Source organism: Chamaea fasciata, unplaced genomic scaffold (assembly GCF_029207755.1).
Source record: "Chamaea fasciata isolate MVZ Bird 193981 ecotype frontalis unplaced genomic scaffold, bChaFas1.0.hap1 SCAF_10, whole genome shotgun sequence".
In the NCBI taxonomy this organism is placed as follows: Eukaryota; Metazoa; Chordata; class Aves; order Passeriformes; family Sylviidae; genus Chamaea; species Chamaea fasciata.
Window position 1 is genome coordinate 20,694,104 of NW_027094095.1, and position 16,803 is coordinate 20,710,906.

A 16,803-nucleotide genomic window follows, 5' to 3' on the forward strand; every position below is an offset into this window, starting at 1 on the left:
AATAATACCAGGTTTTTTTAGATGCACAGGTGCATACATTATGGGCAATATGCTATAAAATTAATATCACTGAGTGGGTGGAGCTGTTATCACAACTTAAGTGCTTTAAAACCTGGAGACAAAAAAGTATAACTTTTATACAGAGATGTGCATTAAACATTGGCAAATACATTAGGCTCTTACCAGGAATGGACTCCAGCAAATGCAAGAAACACACATTATAGCCAAGAGCTGAATGATCATTTCAAAATGATGAGATCTGCCTTGTCTTTGTTGACTCTTAAATTTGACTCTTAAGAGGGTAATTCCTGTGACAGCATTGCACAGGAATGAAATAGCAAGAGCCAGGAACCCAAGGCAAGAAAAAAGTAAGAGATAAAATCTGTCTTCCCAGTCCTCAACATGTTCTGTTTTATAGAAGCACCAGGTCCTCGATGCTTGAATTTGGTAGGCTCTAAACCTAAGAATAGGCAGCAAAGCTATAAGAACAGCAAACAGACATACCATAGTCAACATCATTTTCACATGTCTAGAAGTCATTTTTGTAGAGTGAAATATTGGCTTAGTGACTCCAATGCACCGTTCAACAGCCATCACACTGCCCAGGAAGAGTGGGCACAAACCAAAGAAAACCATGCAGATGCCAAAAACACTGCACAGAATGTTGGACTGGTTAAATCGAATCCAGTCTTTATCTGATGCATACACAAACACTGCAATGGCTCCATTGATGAGGTGACCGAAGAGATCTGTGACAACCAAACCACTGGCAAGAAGCAAAAAGGAGGCTTTTGATTTCTGTCTGAATCTCTGGTATGCCTTCATGAGAATTACTATTGCAAGGCTGTTGGACAAAATTCCCACTGTCATGAAGATGATAGAAAAGAAGACCGAAATCTTTTTCTCCGGGTGGCACGTTGTGTTTTTCAAGACTCCAAATCCAGCCAGCCCTGGTGACTTTGAACTGTTCATGGTTAGGAAAGGAGTGCAGTCCTCAAAGCATTTCAGCAGTCTTGCAACCAAAAGGCATCTGCAATACGGAAAACAAATATACACAATGCTGTAAAAAGCATACAAATGGCATTTGAAGTAGAAATTCCATAATATTAGTCGGTAGTACAAATCTAATTTTCCAGTTCTCTGAGCGATATGATACGGCATCACATTTTAAGCTCATCACTCACAGGGTAAAACAATTACCTGCATGCATTACACAATGCAAATACAGTCTACAGGAAATTTAGAGTCTCTGCATGCATAATGTATACAAAACAATGTATAAAATATATCATGGTTATGTAGATATAGTAAGATAAACAATAAAACAAGTTTGGCGGTTAAACTACGCTAAACAAACGGTTTTGCAACAAACTCCAAGAATGACAGCATTTAACCAGCCCAGCCACAGTCAAAAGTGAAATACTGAAACTGGAGCATTTTGAGATCATAATCACGCTCCATTTTAAAACATTTATTTTCAAAACAATGTCTTAGCATCTTCTAAACAATTCTGCTCCCACAAATCCATGTTTCAAAGCTTAAACCTAATGAGCACTGAAGCTTTCAAATTCCCAGCGCCCTCGCTGAAGCGCAAACTTGGTTTTCAGACGCACCGTAATTCAGAAACCAATTCTGCAAGTTACTTTACACTTTATCTCCCATCTCTACTCCACGGACATTCCTAATAGCAAAACCTTCCCAGGCAGGGGGGGGAAAAATTAAAAAATTTAAAAGATTTTTAAAAAAAAAAAAAAAAGCAGGCGTTAACAGCCCGTATTACAAACTGCCGGTGAAGCTTCTCGGTTACTGAGCTACACCGGGAGTGGGGCACCCCGGACCGAGGCGCCTCTGCCCTTGGGGAGCGCCCAACGGAGCGCGGCCGGCGAGCTCCTCAGGCGGAGCGGAGCGGAGCGGCGCAGCCTCCCCTCCCTGCGCGGCTGCCCGCGCCCAGCGCTGCGCTCCGCGGGCGCCCACGGCCGGGCACGGACGGGCGGGCAGCGCCGGTGCCGGAGGAGCGGCGCTCCCCCCCGCAGCCCCGTCCTCCCTTAAGCGCTGCCGCCGCCGGGGGCGGGGCGAGCCCGGCTTGCCGGGCACAAGTGGCACGGTCCCCCCGCCGGCCCGGGCCAGCCCCGCCGCTCCTTCCCTACCCCGGGGTCGGTGTCCGTCCCGGCCCCGCCGCCGCCCACGTTCGCTTCGTCCCGCGCGGCCGGAGAGAAGCGCGGCGCAGAGCTCCGCCGGCCGCCACCGCTGCCGAGCCCCTCTCCCGCCGGCGCCGCCCGTGCCCGCCCTCCCTCCTCCTTCCCACCCGGCCTCCCGTCCGCCCTCCCCGCCCGCCGCCCCCGGCACGCGGTCCGGCTCCGTCCCGGGGTCGCGGTTCCGATGCCCCGGGGCCGCGGTTCCGATGCCCCGGGGCCGCGGTTCCGATGCCCCGGGGCCGCGGTTCCGATGCCCCGGGGCGAGCCGCACGCACCTCGCCCGCTGTCCCGGCAGGCGCAGCCCTGGGCAGGAGCGCTGCGGGAGCGCGGAGCCGGCCGCCCCGGCGTGCCGGGCTGCGGCGGTGTCTCCGGCAAGGACAGCCAGGCTGCCGTGTCACAGCACAGAGATGGGTGACAGGGCCACCGCAGCCAGGCAGGGCGAGTTCCTGCCCACCGGGCTGCAGCCACAGCAGTAGCAACTCATGGGGGAACCAAGAGGCCACATCTGTCCTCAGCCTCAGCTTCACCTCTTCGTCGCTTTGCACATGCTTCTTCCCAACTGCGCACTTCAGCAGCGCGCAGGGAGCTCGGGAAGGGGTAGTAGCCCCAGGAATACTGTCAGGGATGCTGCTGGGCACATCCCTAGACACTCGGCCCCTCGGACCTCCCAGATCAAGTAGAGCTAACAGGCCTCCTTGCACCATTTCTCTACTGGAGAAATGCGATGAGAACACATCCAGATGAAGCACTAATGATACGACCAATAAGGCCGGAAATCCAAAAGTTGTTTCTCATCATGCGCTCAAGCTGTTACAACTTGAAGTTATAGATGACTTTCAAGTTCTTTCATCCATCAATGTCCAGTACTACCAAACAGGCCTGAATGGGAACTTCTATTAAGAGCTCTCACTATAGAAACAAGCCAAAATATAAAACCAATGTCAAATTGTGAAACAAAACTGTAAAATATTACAGAATTTATTACGGGCTACGATGATGAAGAATTTAAATTTGTTTTCATCGATGCACAGTCTTGAGTGGTACTATTCCTGGCACCACAAGACAACTATTTAAAAAATTAAAATTCTCAAATATACTAGGTTTTGCTTACTTTCATGTCTTGAATAGTACAGGTAGGTACAAGTTGCCTTTCTGTAATTCACCAGTGAGGAAATATAGGCTAGCTAAATGTATTTCTTCAAACAGTAACTAAAGTTACGTGCATAAACAGTTAAAAGCACCCCACGATGGCCTTCTTCTTCAAAATGCTTGTCAGATTTTGGCATTTTATCATACAATAAGCAAAAATGCTCAATTTGGTCTGTTTGGGACCTATAAATTCCCATAAGTTCATTTTTAAGACAACAGTAAAACATAAAAATACCTCAAAATACATTATTGCTGATTAAAGTTCAGAGAAGAGGAGTTTATTTTACGTTCCCCTGCTCAGGGCTAAATGGAGACGGAGATCTCAAACTACAAACAGCTTGCTCCATGCCCTTCATCCCTAGCCAGGCTTCTTCACCTGAAGATCCTGAAATGGGGGGCAATTTTGCTTGAAAAGAAATGAGTTGATACTTCAAGACTGCAGTCTGGGTGGTAGAAGCTGAAACAGCATTATCAGGTAGATCAAGACAAAGGGAAGAACAGAAAAACCTCAAGACAGCTGTTTCACTGTGGTTGTAAAAACGTAGCAGGCTTGTAGAGTGCATCCTGAGTAAAGCAGTAGCCTGCCAAAAGCAGGGAGAGTGGCATTTCAGTTGCTGCAGAGATGGAGGCAAGAAATAGCGTTAGGAAAGTAAATACAAGCTTCCATCTCGCTTTTCAGACAACAGGCACTGAAGAGTGCTCCTGCACCTATACAGCTGTAAGAGCACAAAGTGCCACATCCCAGTTTTGTGCTGTGAGCAAGACACAGCTCACAGCTGTGAGCAGCCTGTTAAGCGTTGGCATAAGCCGGAGAGATATGTCTGGGGCTCAGCCTTCTACGCATTTGTGTGCTCCTGATACAGGTATAACTTAAATAATGACTTCTTTGGAAAGGGGTGGGTTTGTAGGATTATGGCTAAGTAGAATGGAGATTTCAGAAGGTGTTGGAGGAGTGAAAACGGGCAGTGACACCAGCAGAACTAAGTTTTTCATACTGACCAGTGGTCAGCTCCTTTCATCTGCTATTACTAATGAAAACAGGAGTGATCAAAATAGTCCCATCACAGCCTCTGCTGTGGGTTCTGAATGGGCAGCCACTGCTTTCTTAGAGGGCAGCAGTCTTTTCATGGGTCAAAACCTGGGAGAGAGCTGTGGGAAAGGAGAGGAAGGATTAATGTCGCTTTCATCAGGGCAGTGGCTCTTCCTCTCAACAGTTTGACAGTCAACCATTATGGAGCTGGGTTTGATTGAGCTCCTTTTTATGTCTGAGAACAAAAGCTGTAGGTGCAAGAGCCAAAATGGAGGGTTTCCTGAGGCTTTCTCATTCTATCTATTCAAAGACTGAAGAAGTGAAGTGGTGCCTTGGCTTAGCTCACTGACTTCAGCACTTCTTAATATGTTGGCCTGCTCATGTTTGTTGCAAAATCCCTGACTCCTGGGTACTCCAAGAATCAGGAAGATAAATACTCTTTTTTTGCCACAAGTTTCAACTTCAATAGAGGAACTAGAATTCCCTGCTTACATTCAGTGAGTTTAGATTCAAGAGCAATAGTTTAAGATATATAGAGAGAAAGAGATACATAGATAAAAAGAAATCTCTTGTCCTATGACAATTGCAGTCCACCCACTGGTTACCAAAGAGTGGAAAGAAAATGTGACAAAAAACTACTGGATGGAGAACCATGTGGCTGGTTTGCAAGTGAAGTGTACAGTAATCGAATTCTCAAAACCTCCTGCTACAAATGCAGAAACATACTCAAGTGTTGCACTAATTTTTCAGAAAATACTACCTTCAAAGAAGCTTGCTGTAAATGAACAGGTAAGCATTTCAGTAGCAACAACAAAGTTGGTAGAATGCAAATAAAAACAGTATCTCTTCCTCCTTTTTCAACCACTCATAAATTTCTTGTGCAGCCTTCAATGATAGTTACTTTATACTTTTATTATATTCCCACTTCTTGCTGCAAAACATTGGAAACCATTTCCTTTTCGTACATGACAACAGTAAGTGTCATCTTTCCATTTAGTGAAATAGCAGTGATATAAGAGCCTTTATATTTCGGAGACAAAAGTAGTAAATCAAAATAACTATACAAGGAAATTGTGAATATAGGATCGGATTTGGGGCACCTCAGTCAAATAAAGCTGTCAGTGAAAATCCTTCAGTTAAATGCCACCTTGTTCAGCCCATAATTGTTTGAGACAAAAAATACCTCTGAGGCCACAGACACAGACAATGAATCCTACAGCACCCATCCCCATAGAGGGTTAGAGTTACTGCCTTCCATTTCTTCAAAATTAGCAATCCTTCAGGACTTCCTTCTCCTCTGCAATTAGTGCCCTGCCACCCCCAAAGAACAACTTCTATCAAAGGTCCGGCTATACACAGTGAATGAGCTATTCATATGAAAAAGCTGATATCCAGATGAAGGTACGAAAGGAGATTTATACTAGGTGGGATTTACATCAGAAAGATTGTACATATTTTGATGCATTCATACCATTCTAAGTATTTATTATATGGCTGAGAAAAAAAAATTAATTGATCCAAATTAGGAGTTTTGAAAGGTCAATAACCAATGCTGAGAGGTTGGACAGAGGTTTGCTGTCTTCTGAAGTTAGCAATAGTCAGACAGCAGAAACACGAAGATAAAAAATTATAGTCTTGGAAAATCTGAGTCACTTGTTAGGAATGCCAGCATTAGTAATTCTTCTTGGATGTTTAGTGGTGTTTTTTAGTATTCTCATTATAAAATGAGGAATTATTTCCATGTCTTTTTTAAGGTTGTTAACTTGATTTTACAGCACATTTTCAAAGACTGATTTTAAACCGTATAGTAGTGAAGGACAATTTGCAATCTCATTTCATTAAACAGTTAAGACTGATAAGGGCTAATTTTGCTTGAGAAATTAATTACACCTCCTGTCTGGAGAATGCAATCAGAAAATTAGGTCAATAGTGTGGAAGGTGATCATTTACATAGTAAAATGGCAGTAAGTGCACAATAAAGGATGTCACAAATTCGTAGCCTTTTCAAGACTCTTATAAATTTAGCAAATAAAGCTTCCTTAAAAGTGTTATGTGACTGTTGTGTATCCTCAAGATCCTGGCTTGATAGTGTTAAGGCCAAACAGTAAGCTTCTGCCTAACCTAGGAAATAGATTTTGTAAGAACACATGCACAGTCATACCGGTGTGCAGTTAGACCTTACAGGTTATCTGAAGCAGGTAATGGAAGTCAGAATATATCTTCCTAAAGATCTGTCTCAGGATCCTGGGTTTGCCTGATTCTTGAAAAGGGTGGATAAAATACTTTCTGTATCATGTCATTTTCAAAATGCACATTTTAAAATATGTTAAGGCAATTCACCAAGAAGTTAAAAGAAGTGTGGTTCAGCAGAATGCAGACAACTCACCCGTGGCTTTGTCATTCCGACAACCACCACTCTGACCTTCATACCTCACCATGAAGCAGTGAAACAGTCACAAATTGTGGCTTAAGTACTGCCTGAATTGGGACACTGGCCAATGCAGCTAAAGGAGGAAATTCCTAGGTGGTTAAATATAAATTAATGGTGTTTTGTAACAAGCCCCAGATCAGTTCAGGGGGTTAAAACCATCAACATGCCAGTAAGCGTTCACTATCAGAGTGACAAAACCAAGAAAGGTCATCAGGAATCATAACAACAAACATGCATCTTTCTGCTGAGATTTCCACCTGCTGATATCTGAAAAGGGACTGTTTGCTCTTACTGGAAGTGCAGCTGTGGATAATGGGGGTTTGTTTTCTAAACATCCCTATCAGCAAGGAAGTTAAATTCTTTGCTTCTTGATAGTGAGACACAGCTCCTGGCAAGTGAGGTAAGAGTTGCTGTAGACAGAACGAAGACGAAATATCCGCAATTTCCCTGGTGAGGTTTGGAGGCAGGAGAGGGGACACGGAGGTTTGCTATAATTTGTGATATACATGTTTGCATTGTCATTCTTTTCAATAGGAAGAGCAAAGTCCAATTCTTGTGTTTTAATGTGATCTCACAAGAAGGGTCCAAGAAGTCCGTTCAGAGGCAATCCTTTAAACAAGGAATTGATCATCAGATGGCTGATGGTACTATTGATCGCACTATTGGTACCAAGAAAACATTGTTTCTGACGTACCAGCAGACCTGCAAAGCAATTCCTTGATAAGCAAACCCAAAACTAAAGTGCTAAACTGCTGAAACAGCTGAATTTGACTGAGTCATCATTGCCAAACTGTGTTAGCAGAGGAGAGAGCTCAAGTATCCGTAATCCAGCTATCAAAGACACAGACAAAATTTCCAAATGGAAAAAAATTACTAAACCCAGAAGTTTCCAGTCTAAGTCAGAATATTTGCAATCTTCCAGGATATTCAATACAACAACAAAAAAATTATTCTATACTGCCTTGTTCACATTTTTTCTGAGGAATGTTTACATAAGCATAAAAATTAAGATGCCTCATATTGGTCAAATGATTCCCTAATGGATCATGACAACCGATACTAAATATTAGAAGTGGCTACTGAAACCTTTCATTGTATCAGTTTGTTGATTTGCAATTATTCCTGCTTAGAGATATGCTTTCACCTTAATCACATACTGTTACTCTAAAATTATCTGACTGCTACAAATAGTGACTAATTTGGCTGTATCAGAAAGAGCTGCAGGACAATAATTCCCCCTCCTTCTTCCTCATTTGCAAACTTTGTATCTGGAATTTTCCTGAACCCTTTTTTTCTGGTATGACACTGCAAGGCATACATGGGAGATGATTTGGATCCTTCTGAGAGTGGTTTGATTATTTTTTTCTGTTCAGTTTTATGCGTTAGTTTGTACAAGTACAGCCCTTAGAAAAGAGGGAAGATGAACAGAATAACAGCAATGTGATTATAGAGCAGGTGTATCACTGAACTATAGAATTATGAATTTGAAAGCATTCCTTTCAAGAATTTATAGGAAGCCTCATGTAGCAATTCTGTACCCATTTATCTGACTAATGAATAGCAAATTAAACATTTCTAACATATTTTTTTAAGTTCCATTTGATGTCTCAGAACCGAGGGTTGCCTTCTTTATGGTTATATGAAGTATCCATTTTTTGTACTACCATAGACCCAAAGTTTTAAAAGGCCAGAGGAGACATATCTTGCCATTACTGACTGAATATTACCTGTTCAGGCTGGAGTAATTTGTTGCAAGTGGACTTAATCAGGCGTGGAAGTACAGTTCTACACATCACAATAACAATATAATTTTCTTTTATTTTAAATATGTGGGGGAAAATATTCTCTTTTATGACTCAGCTCTTTAGTATTTGGAGACATAAGAGCAAACATCCTACAAAATTACACTAAATTAACTCCTTTTAACTTCATGGCATCTCCTTTTATCTTCTTCCATTCTCCAGAATGGAGATATTGCAAAAGCAAGCCAGAAGAGATCTGAATGTAAATGCCATCTGGTTAGCAGAAAAAGCAGCCCCAGAATAGCCAATGATTACATTTCAAAGAAACTGTTCTCTCCCTGAGCCATGGCACCACAGCTAGAGATTGATAGGAATGCAAAAATATGTGATTGCTCCAGATAAATAATAAAAAGTTATCTGAATGTCTTATCATCTAAGAGGGAGAAGAAATAAATTTTTATGATAAACCAAAGTAAACTAAATGAAATTAGAGTAAGACAACAGCTTAGGCAAGCAAATCTAATTTTAGAAAAAGCTTCATGTTTTCACAACACTACTTTTTCCCTAGAATCGTACTTATCTTAAAGCAAAGTAGAAACTTTAGACTCAACAATAAACCACAACCAGAAGCAGAAACTCAGCCTCAAGGCTTTCAACTAAGTGAAAGTATTTAAATTTCCTGGCAGAAGATAATTTTTTTATGAAGAAATAAATTCACATTAATGAAAAGAAGGAGCACTCATTTATGATGTGGAGAGTTCTCTGTGGAAAGATTTAATTAAGAATGATCTAATTTTTTTTATAAGTAGTTCTCACAGCGTTGGCTTACCTCAAGTAATATCTGTGCTAAAGAAAGTGGTAAACAAGTTTATATCCTTAATTAGAATACATTAATGTGATAGACAGCCATGTAACCATCCAGCTCTTACTAAATTAATACAATCTGTATAGATATAGAGTTAAGCCAAGCAGAAAAATTAGCTTATGAAATCTCAGTAAGTCAGTTACCCCTGATAAACAGTCGGATTTGATAAGCAGAGAGCTCATGAAAGATAATGATATTTTTAGTAATTGCATTAGTGGAGTTTCACTGGAGAGAAGAGAGAACAGGAAGGTGTTTGGAGAGGAACCAGATTGTCAGAGGCTGAGAGTTTATTGTGAAGGAAGAGAGCAAAGGGGAATTCACATGCAGTACACGTCAACACACGGATTTTCTTTGGCTTTGATTTCTGAAGGGCAGAGGGCTGAATTCCTAGGTCAAAGGAAGTGTTCAGGTTCAGTAAGGAACCTCCACAGGACTGGATTGACCAAGCAAATTTCAGATGCAAGGTTTTAGTGATCAGCAGGGCCCATGTGCCTCTGAAGGTCCAGGGGCAAAGACAAAACATCTGTGAGTCACAGATTGGCAGCCACACTCTCCAGGTACAAGTGTTTGATGAGAAAGTTTGGCTTTATGTACTCAAAACAAAAATGTCCTAAAGCTTCTCAGAGGCTAGCACAAGTATTTGTACATAGATGTATGTAAGTGAGAGCGAGCACAGAAAGAGTGATTCTGACTTCTGACTCTTAAAGAATTTATAACTGGGCCTTCCTTCTTCAGTAGCTTGTGAATCCATGAGTAACACTGCAGGTTGTAAAAACATGAGAAGGGTTTATTTTTTTTTTTTTAATCTCTGATTAGTACCAAAACAATTAATAGCATTTTAACATTCTGATTGCCTGGGGTCATAGCTAGTTAATAGTAAACCAAGAAATTATGCATCAGACTTCTGCTTTCTAGCTTGAGAAACTGGACTAGGCAAGGCTGTTTACTTAGTAGAAGTAAAACAGTAAAGAACATTTCCCTTCCAGAAGTAAAATGAGAAATGGTACAAAATGAATCCATAATATTAGCACTGTGTAGCACAGCAGTGGAAACAAGACAGCCATTGAGTAGCCTGACTTGGGTTAGAGAAGTGCTAAATGGATGTAAGGCTGCTGGACAAGTGCCATTTCTGCCGAAATTTTCCTAAGTAGTCAACTATCAAGACCTTCATAAGAGGACATTTCATCTCATCCTGAGTAATAGCTTTGATTCTTCTACTTTTCCTTTTAAACTTACATTTGCCAGTATGAGATCAGAGCTATTTCCTTCTGACAGTTACTCAGCCCTTAGGATGAAGGGTAAACCTTGAGCCTTCACTGCTTTGGGTCCTGCACCTGAGCTGTACTCAAGGAGTAAAAACTGACAGTGAATCTCCATGTTTCATTTTGAATGGCTCCTAGACTTTATTTTTCAAGAAGATCAGTCTTTCCTATATTTTTTCTTAGCTTTCACAGCTATCTCTGCACTCTCTTCTGAGGTCTTCTAAAGGTCTTCCATTATCTCTGATAAAAGCTGATAAAAAAAGAATTCTTTAGGAAAAAGTGTTACTGTTTCCTCACATCTAGAAAAATTTAGATAGCTCTGCCTTGCTGCCACAGATGACCAGGAGTTTGGAAAGAATTAAATATGGGTAAGAATTAGAGGGGTTGAATGAAAAATGTGGATTTTGAGGGAATGCTGTAAATGAATCAAACCTGGCCATGCAGAAATTAAGTGGGGGATGAAATTACGTTCTACATGAGCATAAATACCAAAAACAAGAAAGAAAATGTTAAGGGTGAAGCCCAAGGAGACACAACTAGTACTAACTGGACTAGACTGAGCCATAGAAAATATCATAAGAATGTAGTCAAATGAGAGGTGGGCAGCTGTGATGTGTTCTGGCAAGGTGCTGATGCAACACTGAACAGGAGAGCCAAACCAGACAGCCCAGTTCAACCACACACATTTTGTGTCAGTGTTTTTTCAGTTTATTTAATTAATTAATTTTTACATTGGAGGAGGTGATCTGTTGTTTGGCTGGGGGTTTTTTCACTTTGCTTTTTTTTTGCATTTATATGTTTATATGTTTATTTTCATCTTAAAGGCTGGGGGTGCCAGAAAAAGAGACAGTGAGTCAGGGAAGACAAGGTTTGTATGAGTAGATTTGGTTTTCATATAAGAATGGAAAGATAACATACATAAAAAGATATCATGGTTCACAGTGGTAACACAGGCCACTCGTGTTTTTGGGATACTAGCAAGCTATGAAAGACAAGAAAAGAAATTTCAATGCTTGAAAAGAGAAAATATTTTTAGTTAATGTTTCTTGCTTTCTGAAAATAAACACTACCAGTTTTTGTTAAATCTACTTCTTAAATAATAACAGTTACATCCTACATTAGGAATATAAAATTACCCATAACAATGTTACAATTTTAGATTGATTACAGAACTTGCATTTTTCTAGAAGCATATCAATTTAAAATTGGCTATTTGTTGTTCATTGTGTATATCATGTGAAATATATTTCCTTGGCAGCTTTTTTTTTCAGACGTATTGGTTGATTGATCATAATGAATGTAATCATGGGGTTTTAATCTTACTGAACTATTAAGTCTCGAGTTAATCTGGGACTGAACAGCCCATGAAAACATCATACTTTACACAGATCAATGAGTAATAATTCTTTTAAAAATTCCATACTTAAATGAAAGAAGTATAAATGGAGAACTTGTGGCTGCATGAAACCACTGACTCTTTCATGATACCTTCAGTGAACAAAGGCCAGGAAATGTTGCTGTTTTCAAACCTCATGTTTCCGTGTTTTACTTTGAAAAAATTGTTTTTACAATTTGAATGTGAAAACAGAATATCCCAGCAAGGCCAGTACAGTAAATGTCACAGGAAGAGGAGCACATATCACAAGCAATGTACGGTATTAAAAAAGAATGGGCCAAAGTGACTCAGAGGTTTGTAAGAGCACAGCATCCTTTGTTTGCCAGAACTTACTCTTTGATGAAATTCATTGTGATCTTTTTGTCAGCTGTTTACAGCAAGTAATATTTAACATTTTGCTTAAGTTCTCTGTCCTGACATTGGATGAGGCATATTGACAACAGATTAAAATCTGGAGGGAAATTGCTGAGGCCCTAATTAGTTGTGTAGCAGTTTGGCTATATTTGGTCACATGTGAATGGAATGCATCAATATCCATGAGTTGGTAATGTCTTCATAAAATATATGTTATCTTTTTGGGGAGCAGATAAATTGTAGCTGAATCCATGAAGAGAGAAAAGGACCACCTAACTAAAACCAAACCCTAAAACAACAACAAAAACCCTAATAATAGGCTGTGGGACAATCTTCTTTTCAAAAATTCAGTAATGATCCAAAGTATAATGATGCGAACAAATGGTCCTTCTACTGCCTCATCATCTTTAGGAAACAGCAAATTAGTCTTCACTCTCTATAAAGAGAACCCCTAACTGCACACAGAATTTGTGCCAGAACCACGTGGTGACGATCTGCTGCTGTGCATGGCAGAGCCCTCTTGTCACAAACTGTCACACTGTCACACAGCTGAGTCAGGTTTTCAGGTTAACCACTGCAGTTTTAGACATGCTAATAGAAAAAAAATCTATGAAAAATACTAAACTCTGTTCAAGAACTATTTTCCAAAGAATCAGTGGTTTTCTGAGTCAAAGGGAAAATGTGTTACAGATTGGAACACAGAATATAATCATGCAGCAGCATCACCATTGATTTAGGCTTTGCTAAATGAGCAATTAAGTTATTTACCCTTGCACAATTAAGCCCTCACTAAAACAGAGGAAAATCATGTTACATTTCCCTAGAATGTTTCTGGGGATGAGCTATACCCAAGAGCCTTGCTGGTGCAGAAGACAAAAAAATTTGGGTTTTGGTTTGTAGGGGAATTCAGGCTTGAACATCAAAAAAGCTCCAAAAAAACCAAAACACCAAAAATCACTTATACCAAGAAATACACCAAAACCCCTCCCCTGTTCAGAAAACTGATCTAAAAACAGAGATTGAAAATATATTACCTGCTTTAGTAAACTTTAAGGGGCATTTCTTCATTAAATACTCTACCTAAATCAGCTCATACTTGCAATTATTCTGAAATATAGTTAATTAAAGCTCACATTCATGCAACTACATATTTTTTCCATCCGTATGACATTGACAGGAGCATATCTACATCAGAAATTTAATTTCTGCCTTCTTTCTTCCAGTAGGCCTGAATTTGACTGAGTAATTCACTCAGGAAGGAATTAAAATTCTAACACAGCATCAATTTTTCTACAGCCAGACACTGTTACAGCTGACATTTATATTTCATGCTCCTTGTTTTCTCGTACTTCACACAAAACCTTATCCTTAGAATCCAAGGGCCCGAAACACTTGAATCACATTGAGGATGTTTTGAATCAGACTCTAAGCAGAGATCCTGATTGCATTTGGAAAAGAGTCATTCCAACAGGTTTGAGCAGCTGTAGTCTACATCTCATCCTTTTCCCTGAAATTTTGATTAAATGTCATAGATGCATTACCACTGGTGTCCTGTATTGACCACAAAATTAACCTCCATGAGGGTTCGCAGCTCGGCAGGCTGGGGCTTTGCTGCCTCAATTACTTTACCATGACACATGAAAACCAGGATCAGGACCCTTCATCAATAAATGCAAACAGTGCTCACCTCCTGCTTCTGAACCTTCTGCCAAAGGAACTGCAGGTCATCTGGATCAGACACTTGTCTGGTTTCGTCCTTTCTGCAGGGAAAAATGTTACACCCAATACTTTGCCTTGGCCACAGACTAATAAGAGAGCAAACAGTTCCCATGGATCATCTGGCTCAGCCATTTTTATTTTGTTTAAATGTCCAGATTGCCTCCATGTGATCACTTCAGACATAGTCACTGAGCCTCAGAAAAACACTGTACTTCTTATTTAACAAATGCCTTTACTTGACTATTTCTTTGTTACGGTTCAGTGCTAGACACACTATCCATCTTTATCTTATTTTTTCTCTTAAAAATTGTCTCCCCTGGATAACAGTAACAATCAATGTTGAGGCATGAAAGCATTCCTGATCCTACCTCAATATTTATTCCAATGGATATTAAATGGTTCTGATCATCACCTGTCTACTGAAGTAATCAGTGTCACCACTGGCCCTAGAATAGCTGGTTGAATCTTATGGAAACTAAATTATTGCTTTAAAATAATGTGTGTCTCTTACTGATTGACTATCAGAAGCTAAAAATGTTCTTCTTTTTAATGAAATCTACATAATTTCTTGGATGATCAGAGAAATGGTACATGGAAGAGCTACAGCAGCCTTTCTTAGAATGCAGTTCATTCTTCCATTACCTTTTCTGTCTTCATAAGTAGTACTTAATTCTGCTAAGAGCTGGTGAGAAGTTTGTCTTCTGTGAAATTATTTCTTACCAGGAATTTTTTTTTGAAGGAGGAGAGGATGAAATTCTTCATATCAGCCTCTTTTCCCATGAAGGTTCTTTAGAATCCCAAAGAATGCACAGCTACTGAGACATCATGTTCAAACTGTCTGTATTGTGGTGTGGAATTCTTGTGAGTTTCTGTGGCAATCGCTTACAGAGTCCTAATTTATTGACGTAGTTCTTCGAGGAAGAAATAATCCAGATCGACTATTCACTACCTACCTGGAAACTGTGCACTACAAAATTCTGAAAGATTAGGCATAAGCTCAACCTTACTTCTACTATGCCTGAGTGATTCTCCAATTCTGCCTCAGCAGCGCAGGACCAAGGAAAAGATACAAAATCTCCAAAGCAGTCTTACCAGAAAAATTGAAAGTAGCCTCGTTTTCAGAAGAGGTCAAGTGAACCAAGGACCTGTCTTTCAGCATAGTTGATGGCAATAAAGCAGTGAAATCACTGGAACACTTTAAAAAAAGCCAGTAATTTGCCAACCCCATTCTAGGGAGAAAAATCCTATCTATTTATCAAAACAGAGTTTGCAATATGTGCCCCCATGACCCCTGTTCTCACTTCTGAGAAGTCAAATTGCAGTACACTGTGTGGGAACTCACTGAGCTGAAGAGCACAAGGGAGGTCACTGGTGGGAAGATTTTGTTAGCAAACAAAAATTGCAGTTTTAGGATTCCAGCCCAACTTGTTTGGAGCCAGTATTGCTCTACAGGTTCCATAGAGCAGAGCCCTTGTATGAGCTGAGATTTCCTGTCACAACTGAAAACAGACTGTGGATTACAACATCAGAGTCTTGGTTGATAATTAATCTTTGCAAAGAGCTCCTGTTTTGACCTTGTCAGCAATATAGAAAAAAATCTGATCAAAGAAAAGGTATTGAGACCAGACATAGTTTTGCGGTTTATTTTTTTCCAACAAAAAATGCACACCATTGTCAAGCATTATTAGAAATATCACCGTTAAACACAGCAGAAGACTCATCTTGACAGACGCAGCAGCACTGTAAATGTAAGATTCATATAAAACAAGATGATGGGTAAAATTGAGAAATAATATTCTGCTATTGGAGCCTATATTAGTCTTGGAGATAAATTATGCATGTCAAGAATTCTTATGCTTTGTTGAAGAGCTGGGAGAGAGAAATTGTGTGAGTACCAAGACTGTTGATAAGGAAATAGGCAAAAGAGCCAGCCTAGAATAACCATCACTCACCTGCAGGAAGACAAAACAGTATATTCCTTGATCAAATACACCATCCTGCCTTTCCCAGAGGACTTGTGAGTACAGCTTTAGGATAAAGCTGTTCCCCTGTGATGTGTTCTGTTGAAATAGATTTTAAAAAATAATTGTAAGAAATGATAAGCCTGAAAAAGAAAAGAAAATCATCCCCAAAAGAGAAGAGGAAGTGAAGGACAAGTGGCCACATTAATAGGATAGGAGGGATGCAAGGTGGTGTTTAACTGAAGAGTAACAGAGGTCAGGAAGGTTACAGAATTTTGGGAAGGCGGGGCATGGGTGGCAATAAAGAAGGCTATTACGGGAGCCTTACTCCAGCTTCACTCTTCCCTATGTTCCAATGTTGAATAGAAAGGAATGTATTCAAGTGTAAAAGAAGTTTTATATCTGTATTTACCTAACAAACATTAAACAGTCATTTAATGTTCTTTTGGGAAGCCAGAGAAATTCAGACGTTTATTTTTTAAAAGACACGTGTTTTCATGATTATGAAATAGCAAAAAGGGCCCAGGTGAAGTACTTTCTACTTTCTTTATACCTAAATTTTGGCCAAAAAAATAATGAATTGTTTAGATGAAGATCGTTATCTTCCATTGTAGTCAATTCATGGACAGTCCTGCATTTGGACGTGGGGGCGGCTGCCATTGGACACCAGAAGACACATTCACCTGTCTCATCCCATAA

The 16,803-nt window shown here is 40.3% G+C and overlaps 1 protein-coding gene across 7 annotated transcripts in view; it reads right to left on the reverse strand.

Moving 5' to 3' along the window:
- The window catches only part of PTGFR (prostaglandin F receptor), a 48,561-nt gene that overhangs the window by 17,733 nt on the left and 14,025 nt on the right, over positions 1-16,803 (reverse strand). For 3 of the 7 annotated variants that reach the window (XM_066192576.1, XM_066192577.1, XM_066192578.1), the window contains 2 exons: positions 16,096-16,203; positions 184-1,030 (listed from right to left, as the gene is read on the reverse strand). In XM_066192576.1, the coding sequence (XP_066048673.1) occupies positions 184-1,030; positions 16,096-16,139 (891 nt within the window). In that variant the 5' untranslated portion in view covers positions 16,140-16,203. Of the gene's footprint in view, positions 1-183; positions 1,031-1,613; positions 1,775-2,147; positions 2,261-14,111; positions 14,181-16,095; positions 16,204-16,803 lie in introns of those variants that run through there. The other 4 variants (XM_066192581.1, XM_066192579.1, XM_066192583.1 and 1 more) reach the window with 4 other exon arrangements.